Source organism: Terrapene carolina, unplaced genomic scaffold (genome assembly GCF_002925995.2).
Source record: "Terrapene carolina triunguis isolate 2854851 unplaced genomic scaffold, T_m_triunguis-2.0 Scaffold85, whole genome shotgun sequence".
In the NCBI taxonomy this organism is placed as follows: Eukaryota; Metazoa; Chordata; order Testudines; family Emydidae; genus Terrapene; species Terrapene triunguis.
In genome coordinates, this window is record NW_020664436.1 from 22,003,264 (window position 1) to 22,014,859 (window position 11,596).

Sequence of the window (11,596 nt, forward strand, 5' to 3'; positions counted from 1 at the left end):
ACACACACACACACACACACACACACACACACACACACACACACACACACAATCTGTGTGCAGTGTCTGAAGGCTGTGGTGTATGACCTGTTCAGTTGGCTCTGAATCAAAACTTGTATGAAGTCAATGGGAGTATTTCCATTGAGTTCAACGGGCTATTAGGTCCACTATGAATAAGTTTGATATTTCCAGTCTGTATGATGAAAATGAACATGGAAGTTTTAGTTCTTTGGCTCACAGTGGAATAACAAATGAAGGCAAGTGATGGCTGCAGAATGTGTACTGAACTCTTTAGAAGGCAAGTGTATAAAATAAGAGACTGGGTCTTTTCTCTATTTGGTGGTAACTGTATGGGAGGAGTCACAGTTCAAGTACATGAACTGTTATTCTGCACAGTAGCGTAGAATGAGAGACAGTCGACAGTAAACACTGACCATTCAAATTACTATTTCAATCTCAACTACTGAATGTCCTGTCTTAGATAGTCAAGCGTAATTATAATGTTTTGCAGCTGAGTTCCATCCCCTCCCTTCTCTACTCTGCTCCCAACAACTTTGATGTTTTGCCCGAATGGCCTACATTTTTCTAAAAATTTCAAAATAAATTAAAAGAAAGGGATTTTTTTTGATTGTTTTTAAGGGGAGCCTTGGAAGTATCTCAGTCCTCAATTTTATCTTATTTTAAAAAAATCTGAAAAGATGATGATGATAAATATGGTTCTTGGGCTTTTTAAAATACCAAGAAAATTGTTTTGTTTGATATAAATATTTCTTTGCAAAGTTAGCTAACTACATTCCAACATTATGCCAGTGCATGAGAAACAGAAAATGAAGCTGTTTTCATTGTTCAAATGGAGTGCAAATTCTAAAAATAGAAACAAGACACATAAATCTAACTTCCCTTTTATTAAATGATCAAATTTACTAGATTTCATAAAATATTTTCAAGATTCCTTCTGTGTTGCTGATATTTTTAACCTGAGGTATCTGTTAGTAAAAACAAAAACCTTCAAATTAAAACTGGAAGTTGGCCAAAAAGTCTATATGCTCATGGCCATAATAGATCATGAACTGTGCGTGTGGAACAGATACAGATCAGGCTGTGCCGGCAAAACTTGGGCATTCTCTATGCAACGCCTGTAGACAATGCAAGCTTCTAATCAATAAATCAGGAAACATAAGGATTGTAGCACCTAAAGTTTTCTGTGTTTTTATGCACTTGAGAGATCTGTAGCTGAAGCATACTTCAAAGCTCTGCAAAATATTGAACAGAGATTATATTATTATTGTGGAGAAATCTGAGTAGCAAGAAGGACTCTGGAAAGAAATCTAGGCTTATGCAATAGCTTTATTAAGGATCAATGAGTAAAATATATCTTTTCAATAAATTTTTTGAGATGTGAGTGAAGAATGGCCAGAGATTTCTCCAAAAAAGTAGAAAAAAAATTGTATATTTGTAAGTCCCATAATTTTAAGATTCCTGGCCTGATTACAAGCTTTCTAAAAATACATTTCTTCTGGTCTAAGACTAGGCATACAAATTTCAAAATGAAAGGGAGATTTATTGCTGATATTGGATGGAAGATTTTCAAAACTGGTCCAAGGATGGAATCGGTGTTACAACCCTAACTAAGGAGCTTTTACTAAAACTCAATTCTATAGTTCTGTGCAACTAAAACATCAGGACTGGTAAATGAAAAACAACTGGTGGTTCTAGAAATGGTGATACTATGGAACTTTATGGATTTCTCAACACAAACCAAGAACTACACTTCCAGGGCAAGTGGTCAAGACAGACAATGATTACTGATAAAAAAAATTAAGACTTTGCAGAATTGGCATCTAAATATGTGCCTTACATTTATATACAGGAATAGTTCAATGGACTATTTATGTGCTTAAAGTATAGCATGTGCATAGGAAGAGGTGCCTTAATTCATATAATTTTATGGCAATTTCCATAAATTGATAAACAACTCTTACCTTGGTCCACAAACAGGGAGGCTAATGGAACACCTTTCTGACTTTTCATTAAAATAGTTGACCAAGGATTGTTGCCATCGGAGAGAGGTCTTATTCTGAAATCAGAATGATTCTTCAGACACTGTACAGAACAGCATGTTTCTATAACTTTTTTAATGAGAACTAATATAGGTTTAAAAAGAAAAAGAATGAATAACTAGAAGCTATCTATTCTATAGAATTTCTTTTCTTGTGCATGTTTAAACATGTAACATACAAATTGCTACAACAGTAAAAGCGACAGTGGCGTATAGTACAAGTTTGCGTATAGTACAAGGTCTAAAACTTGTTTGATGGGAGTTTATAAAATTCTTTAAAACACAAACTTTTGTAAAAGAGAACTGGGCAAGATCAAAGAGCAAGCACAAAAGAGTAAGCTGCATTCAGAGCTGAAAGTAAGCCGGTACGGTATGGCGTACCGGCAAGAACTGGTACACAGCCGACCGTACTGGCAGGGGGCAGGTTCTCCAGGCCGACAATTTAAAAGGGCCCTGGGCTCCAGGCAGCAGCCGGAGCCCCGGGCCCCTTAAATTGCCGCCAGAGCCCCGGAGTCCCAGCTTCAGCTACCGCTACCATGGGGTGATTTAAAGGGCCTGTGGCTCCCAGCTACCGCTACCGCAGCTAGAGCCCTGCGCCCTTTAAATCGAGATTTAAAGGGCCCGGGGGATTTAATGGCCCCGCCCCCCCTGCGCAGGACCCCAGCCCTGCGTACTGGTAAGCCCTTTAAGTTACTTTCACCCCTGGCTGCATTTAACATAGACATATTATTTTATATTGATATTGTATGTTTAACAATCATGGAAGTGCCCATTCCAGTTGATGGACACTTAATAGACAAAGAAATATACCCTGGAAAGGAGATAAGAAGAAGGATCTTGAGTGATTTATAAAAAAAATAATGAATAGTACTAGTGAAAAGTCAGACAGCTGATTTCAACACTTTACAACAAAAGGACACAAAATTCTAAAAATGTATTGCCTTTCAAAGTAGTAAAAAGGAAATACTTCCTTTACCCAGCATCTAGACAGCCTGGAATTCACTGCTGCAACAGGTACAGGCATAGTGCCCTCGACTGCCTCTCCATTTCCTCACTATTTCAGAATCCCAGTAGAGCCTGACTCTGAAGGTGTTGGGTGGGAGGGTGGGTCATTGAAGCCAGATCAAAGAATCAACAAAACATCTCAAAGAATCATGGACTGTAAGGTAAGTAACTGTTCTAGCATCTTTGAGTCTTTGTCTGCATGAATCCCATTTAGGACCACCAGAAAATTCCCAGATTAATAAAATGAGGGTCTGAGGAATTCTAGCTAAAAACTACCTAGCTAAATAAAGGTTGCAGAACTGTGCTCCCAAATTTGGCTTCCAATCTAGTCATCAAAATATCTGTCCTCATGTTAAGTGAATATAAAATACAGCTGTCATACCTCTCCTTACAATCTGCACGTTCCTTTGTTTGAACTGAGCTTGGTCCCCATGTGCAACCTTTCTTTTTAAAGCTTTTCTTCACGTCTTCAAATTCTTCTTGGTGACAAGCTGTGCTTCTTCCCCAGGTTCTGTTGCTTTCATCTGAGGTTACTAGAGACAGGTACAGTAGTTTAGTGTTCATTAGAAGGACTATTACAGCCACTGAAAGAATTTGGATTTTAGCAAAGCAGCCTTCTCCACTAAAACTGCATCACAATAGCGAAATCAAAAAGGTGCAACTTAAAAATTGAGAAGATTTTTTCCCCCCACTGATGGCAAAATACAAACTGCATTGATCAAAACGATAAGCAAGCAAGGAACAATTTGCAAACTGACAAGAAAGGTGAAAATTAAAGATAAAGCAGCAAGAAAGATCTTATTTTTCATGCTTCTTAAAACTCAATACCTTACATTTAGGTAATTCATGTACGTGAGGCAAACTGAGCATTTACCAGTTAATATTTTGTTCAGTAGAACTTTTTTTGATGCAATGATATCAAATTAATTAGAATATCTCAGTTATGACCAATTACTGTGATTTTGTTTTTCATTAACCCAAAACAAATATTTTATAATAGATATTTTCTGTTTAAGTGCTCGGTCTGTCACTTAATACAAGTTCAGCTACAGAGTTAATACAACCAACACCCTTTACAATTTATTTTGATCTTGCCTTTTTTCATAACCCCACCGGAAAGTTCATATTCACTTGTGATATCTACATCTTGCTGGTACACATATACACTGTTTCTTCGGCCATTGGCTGTATTTGTGTCTGCTTTGGAAATCACTGAGGAAAAATTAAGAGAATGCAGTAGAGATCTTAGTAATTTTACTTTATTTGCAAAAGAGGGACCGATTTGTCCTTATACTTTTAGCTCTAGAACCAGAAACCCAGATCCAAAAGGTGTAAAATGCCTCCTGGGAAGCACTAAGCAGTCACAGGAGGAGTAGACAGTAATTGGCCCCAAAGTCTGTGAATATGAATCAGTTAAATAAATTCTTGTGTCAGATCAGCCTCAGGTTGATAACTAGAAAAGTAAATTGTCAACATGCTCACAACCAAGATGATAGTATTGACATAGCACAACAACTTTTGCCATGACAGACTGTCTTTAACAAGGTAAAAGTTTAGAAGGTTTATAATTCACCTATTTCTCACTCCTCCCCCATCTCTTACACCAATTTAACTTGCTCTGCAGCACAGATGCTTGTCTTTGCTAAGAGATTACAACTGGAGTTTTCAGGGTTCTCTGGAGACTACTTACAACCTACTGGTTTTTTTTTAAATTAGTGTTCAGAAATAGCTGAATTCAAACGTATGACTAAATTTTCTTTACAATTAGCTAGGATTTCTTTTTCATTTTTAAGAAATTTAGATTTGGAAGCTTGAAATATTTATGAACAAAAGAGGTGTGATCAAATAAGCAATTGTTAGATACTCTTGCTCAAAGCACACACATTTGAATAAATCTTCTCTAAACAAGGGAGCTCTGAAGTTTAATCAAGATTAAATAGCACTGGAGGAAGGTATTTTACATAGGTAGAAAGGGAATTACACAGGAATGCGGAAATTAAGTTGCTTCAGCCAGATATATTCAAAAGATCAGAGAGCTTTGGCTAGAAGCTTGGGAATCCAAACTCAAAATTAGAAAGTATTCCATTTGAGGGAGACTCTGTTTAATACAGTAATTTTTATGGTCCTACAACGGGAAACATTTGCTCAGTTAGACCCACCAATTGAACCTCACACAGGCATATGGGTCTGCACTGGTGGATCTCCTTGAAGGACAGGGGCCTATGACTGTGGGAGTTAGAATGGGTACAAATGCAAATTATTTTCTGCCTTTTAAAAAAATCCTCAAGATTCTAGAGCTCGGCTAATACCTGAAATTTTTATTTCATTTCTATGTTGAGTGCCATAGACATCAAAAATTAAACAGCAATCTTATTTCAAGATTTTGGTTTTATGAGACATACCATTAGAAAAAAAATGTTTTGCCCTACCAAAAATATTAAAAAGATTAGCAAAATATATAAAAGATGGTATGCAATAAGTGTGATTGGGACAGGTAATTGTGATTTCACCCACAATTACAGGGAGTATGAATTCCAAAAACATCTTATGGAATCTGTTTTGTTTCATTTTAGCTGTCAAGTGATAGAAGTCCTTTATAACTTGGGAAGGTCAACTTAAATTCATGATACAGTTTGCCAGAGTGGGTATTAAGCTGAAAGTGTTGTTGTGAAGTTGAGAATAGATTAAACCTAAACAGACATGGCAGCACTTCAAATTTCACATGCAAACAAGGTAGATTTAATAAAAACTAATTTCTCTTCAGGCTGAAGTAAAAAAGGGAACATCAACCACACTTCTTATACCAATTTTGAGAAGACAAACCCCACAATTTTCTCTTGCTGCTTTTTTCAAGCAATCTTGAGACTAAGATAAAGAGACAGGTTATACCTAACCCCTTCCTGTCCCAACCAGGTATGAGGTAACAGAGTGCTCCGAGTCTATGGAAGTAGATCAGCTACACCCAACAAATGCTTAGCTGGTCATTCTAATAAAGACGGCCCTCCAGCTATAACTAGTGACTATGAAGAAGCAGGGGCGGCTCTAGCTTTTTTGTCGCCCCAAGCACGGCAGTCAGGCTGCCTTCGGTGGCATGCCTGCGGGAGGTCCCCGGTCCCGCGGATTCGGCGGCACGCCTGCGGGAGGTCTGCCGGTCCCGCAGATTCGGCGTACCCGCCGCCGAATTGCCGCCAAATCCGTAGGACCGGCGGACCTCCCGCAGGCAAGCCGCCGAAGGCTGCCTGACTGCCACCCTCGCAGGGACCAGCAGGGCGCCCCCCGCGGCTTCCCGCCCCAGGAACATGCTTGGAGCGCTGGTGCCTGGAGCCGCCCCTGTGAAGAAGAGATAATGATGAGGGCAGGCTTAAGACGGTGATGCTCACCCAGAGGGAAAGAGCCTATTTCTACCCAAGATTAGAGGGAGCCCAGGCAGCTAGGTCCCAAGATCCAAAGGCAACCAGAGAAGACCTGATCCCCCGAAGGGAACAGCCAGGAAAGCGAGCCATATACTTCTGATTAAGCACCAGAGAAAAGACTGGGATCTTTCTCCTCAGAGGATCTGGTGTGGGTAAGAGAGAAGACTACCATTCAGAAGCAAAAGATGACCTAGATTCTAGATTACTTCGGCACTAAAAATTGGCCCTGGGTTCATTGCTGATTTGTTGGGATGGACGCTACATGACACGTTTATCTCTTGGGAAATGACCCTGATTAAACAAACAGATTTTGCTTTACTGTTCATCCCATGTGGTGTTCCATTATGGCCACGGGCAGTTGGTCAGCCTGCTTTGTACGCAAGGCCAGACAATATTAAAATCAAGCCATGACTTATAGATATTAAAAGATCTTTTCTATCTCTAGATATTGTGTTCTCAAAAATCGATAGTGAGCATAACATCTTGAGCGTCTCGTGGACCAGTTCCCCTCCCATTCATAATTGCTACCTGATACTGCCATTTATACAGACAACTTCCCTACAGGAACCCCAGGAGTTGCTTACAAAAAACAGCATTTAGGTATTTAATAAGTGTGTGATTTTCAAAAAAGAAAAAGGCACTTATCTCCTCCCCCATCTGTTCTCTTCCTCCCTCCCCTGCTTCCCATGTGCTTGGTTCCCCTTCTTCCCCGCCAATTGGTGTTTTTGTCCTTCTGGACATATTATGGCTGCATTATTCCCGGTGTCTTTGGACATTATGCTCCTGTGCTTGGTTGGCAGCTCTGGTCCAAGGACAGCTGATTTCCTATCATTCTATTTGGCAGCAGGCCCCTTTCACATGATACTTTGCCATTTATCATTAGCCCTTTGTTTATGATCCTTCAGTACTTCATCCAAACCAGATTATATTTTTTCAAGTACAATGTCCTGAAACAATTCAACATTTTACTAAAATCCAGATAAGTTACAATTTGCTGAATTCCCTTCAGCTACTAATTTTGAAATACTCACTAAGAACAGTCATTCTAGCAAGATTTTCTCTTTACCAATTCATGCAGCTTATTGTTCACAGAACATCTAGGGGCCCAATCACATTCATTTTCTTTACATCCACATGTAACGTATTCCTTCCACTGTGTTGCAGTATACCCTATAAAATGAGTGTGTTCATAATGGTTAAAAGAATAAATTGAAATGGTGATGAAAACTTACGCTGTATAGCTCGAAGACGAGGAATTATTGTAGGGCTATTTGGTGGACTAGAGCTGTTACTGTTTAAGCTTCTTCGTTTATCCAAATTAGGGGAAGCTTGCACTGTTATTTTGTGCTGGAAATCTGTTGTGAAGAAAGCAACACTAGGTAAATTTCACTGTCTAAATAAAGAAAGATTACACTGTTGTATTTTTTCAGCATTAACCATAATGAAATTTATATTTATGTAAGTGAATTTCATTAGATAAGATTTCTATTGTAACAGAGAAAAATTCTAAGCCTACTGGTACAATTATTGGTTTGAACTTTGAGTCATGTCAGTAGAATTTTACAGCTTCACTCTAACCATTTAATGGGCTTTTGGCAGTCATGTGAAATTAGTTTGGTGGTTCAATGGGCGCTGAACTAAGAAATGTCAACATTACAAGCCAACCTGCAGCCTTGCTGGTGCTTAGTAGATTCAAAAAGCTAAACAGCTATTTTGTTTGGTTTCAGAATGCTCTTTATAGGTCACAGTTGAGACATATTGGCAGGGCATTGTGGTGAAGGCTGTATTGGTGCTGGATGTGCTGCATCTATTACGGGAATAGTCTTAGGACTCCAGTCTCTGGGACTGTCCATCTGGCACCCTTACAAATACTTAATTCACACACATGAAAAAATGCAGCAATGGCAGGATTCTACTATCACGAACAATGTCTTTCCACAGTCCTGTGAAGTCTACATTGCCATCTAGTGACACCATTAGTACAATGCCATTAGTGAATAGATATTTTGCCATTGACTCCTGTAGAAACAATAACTTGATAAACCAGCAAGATGATATATCCATTGGGGGTTTAGATGCCATGATCGTCACCTTTTGCTACATGCCCATGAAGCCTGAAAACAGACCCTGAAGTGACATCTTCTTTAGCTATTACCACATTTTTACACACAGCACGTGCACACACACCCCACACCAACTCTGCTCTGTTTTTTCTGCTCACTGTGCTTACAAGCCAAACACTCTAAGATAAGTGTGGTCAACAAGGCAGCAGGTTAAGAAAATTAGTTATCTACAATACTGCATTCAACCTAGTTGTCGTTTTTTCTTTTGCCTTCTACAAAACCTTACATCAACTGCATAGTTCCAATACTTTTAAATACTGAAATAAGTTTATGCCAACTGACCTTTCTGGAAGGGGGACTGATTCAAATTTGTTTCTCACAATTTGGGAAAGATGACCATTGCTATGTTCACAAGTTTTGGCAACATTCAAGTAATTAATTGAATAGGGTAAAAAAATAAGTTTTATCCACACCTCTCAACTACAAGCTTGGCCTATGTGTGCACCATATCTTTTAACTACGAAACTTGCTTTAAAGGATGTTTCCTCACTGAATTAAATAACGTGTTTTTTTTTTTTTTAATTGGTGGGGGAGAATCTATCCAGTGGAAAACATGAAGCCCTCCTACATGGGTCATTTGTGGGGTTTGAATTGTGGCCCTTCTCATCCCCACCACAGACCTCTGTTATTTACATGGACCAGCCATGAGGGGGACATGACGATTTGTTAATAGGTTACACAACAGCTGTATGCTAGACAAAGCAGAATACTGAAGATCACAACTCCTGGGTTCTATTCCTGGCTCTGGGAGGAGAGTGTTGTCTAACTGTTAGAAACTGGATAGCTAAAGCACGTACAACTGACCCATTCATTCGGAGACACAATTTGGCAGAGTAAATGAGACATGGGCTCTACTCCCAGCCTGGTATGGGGGACCTTCTTTTAACTCATCTGTAAAATCCAGGGTGTGTGGTCCTAAAACTTGACTGCTACGTAGGATGGGGGTAGGCATTGGCGGCAGCAAAGGGACAGAAGTGCACAGAAATATAAACACTAGTTACTGGAGGTTAGGCCAGATCTCATGATCCGCTGGCTCCAATTCAGTGCAGCTTCCTCTAGGATACAAGATGTTTTTGGAGGGGAAGAGTCTCTCCCTAAACTTTATTCAACTGAAATGAGAAACATTTTGCAAACTCTAGTACACTTGAGAGTTCCGATTTTATCCCTTAAAGGCCGTTTAAAAGAAAAAAAAAAATCTATCAATAGCCATTGCATACACTTTTTGCCTAAAAGATCAGAGACCATGCTGTTGGAATTAGGCATCTTCAGGGTAACATACAATATCTAAATGTTTCAGACAGGAAACTTTAACCTGAATATTTAATTGTGAAAGGAAGATTTTGTACAGGAGGAGAAAAATTTCAAACCTGAAGGCAAACTAATTCTATGTCCATCTTTAAGTTTTAACCGGCTCCTTTTAAACTTTCCCTTCCTCTTCTTCACATTGGGCTTCTCTTGATTTAACTGGAATATCAAAATATTCAGCTCACGCTCCAGTACATCAATCTCGCGTTCCGCTAACTGCTGCTCACGTCGCTTTAGTAATTCTTCCTGAGATTTCTGCTGAAGAGCAGCCCTTGTCAGCTCTTCTTCCCGTGATCGCAGCTCCTGAGAATGAGATTTACATAGATATAGGTAAATCACAATACAATTCTTTCTGCTATTAGTCTATTTAAAACATAGCACTAAATTATATATCCGTAATGAATTTTCTTGATATACTGTGTACACATAATATAAATATGCATTATATTCACAGCTATTCAGGTCTTCAGAAGACAGCTCTTTCTGTAGACAAGCAAGTACACCTCTATCTCGATACAACGCTGTCCTCGGGAGCCAAAAAAATCTTACCGCGTTATAGGTGAAACCGCTTTATATCGAACTTGCTTTGATCCGCCGGAGAGCGCAGCCCCCCCCCGAGCACTGCTTTACCGCGTTATATCCGAATTCGTGTTATATCGGGTCGCATTATATCGAGGTAGCAGTGTATACAGAAATTTATTTCAAGCATCTATTTGCAATCACAGTTTATTTAAGCTGGGGTAGCATTAGCACTATCATCAATACCACCATACACTGGGACCCCAGCATTTACAATCATGCTGTTGGTGATCATGAAAAAATGCTTGGACCAGAATATATCTTCCATTTAGGGCTTGTCTACACTGGCACTTCAGAGTGCTGCAACTTTCTCGCTCGGGGGTGTGAAAAAACACCCCCCTGAGCGATGCAAGTTTCAGCGCTGTAAAATGCCAGTGTAGACAGTGCACCAGCGCTGGTAGCTATTCCCCTTGTGGAGGTGTTTTTTTAGAGCACTGGGAGAGCTCTCTCCCAGCGCTATGTCGCGACTACACAAGCCACGTTAAAGCGCTGCCGCTGCAGTGCTTTAACGTTGCCAGCGAAGACGTGCCCTAGATTGTAAGCTCTTTGGGGAAGCGAGTGTCTCTTATTCTGTGATTGTATGGTGCAGGGGCGGGCAAAGTTTTTGGACTGAGGGCTACATCGGGTTTCTGAAATTGTATGGAGAGCCGGTTATGGGAGGCTGTGCCTCCCCAAACAGCCAGGTATGGCCTGGTCCCCACCCACTATCCGACCCCCCCTGCTTCTCCCCCCCTGACGGCCCCCCCGGGACTCCTGCCCCATCCACCGCCCCCTGTTCCCTGATGCCCCCCCGGGACCCCTGCCCCATCTGCCCCTCCCTGTCTCCTGACTGCCCCGGACCTCCTGCCCCGACTGTCCCCCACTGCCCCATCCAACCCCTCCTCTCATTCCTGACTGCCTCCCGGGACCCCTGTCCCCCATTCAACCCCCCCTTATCCCTGATTGCCCCCTGCCGCCCCATCCAACTCCTCCTCTCCTTCCTGACTGCTCCCTGGGGACCCCTAACCCCATTCAACCCCCCTGTTCCCTGCCCTCTGACTGCCCCAACCCCTATCCATACCCCCAGCCCTGACCACCACCCCGAACTCCCCTGCCCTCTATCCACACCCCTG

General features: G+C 40.8%; 1 protein-coding gene across 1 annotated transcript in view; it reads right to left on the bottom strand.

Annotated features, from left to right (window-relative positions):
- Window positions 1-11,596, bottom strand: part of MAP3K21 (mitogen-activated protein kinase kinase kinase 21) — a 51,289-nt gene that overhangs the window by 3,439 nt on the left and 36,254 nt on the right. Inside the window, 4 exon segments of the mRNA XM_029911074.1 lie at window positions 1,983-2,077; window positions 3,447-3,597; window positions 7,710-7,832; window positions 9,968-10,208. Of these exon segments, the coding sequence (XP_029766934.1) occupies window positions 1,983-2,077; window positions 3,447-3,597; window positions 7,710-7,832; window positions 9,968-10,208 (610 nt within the window).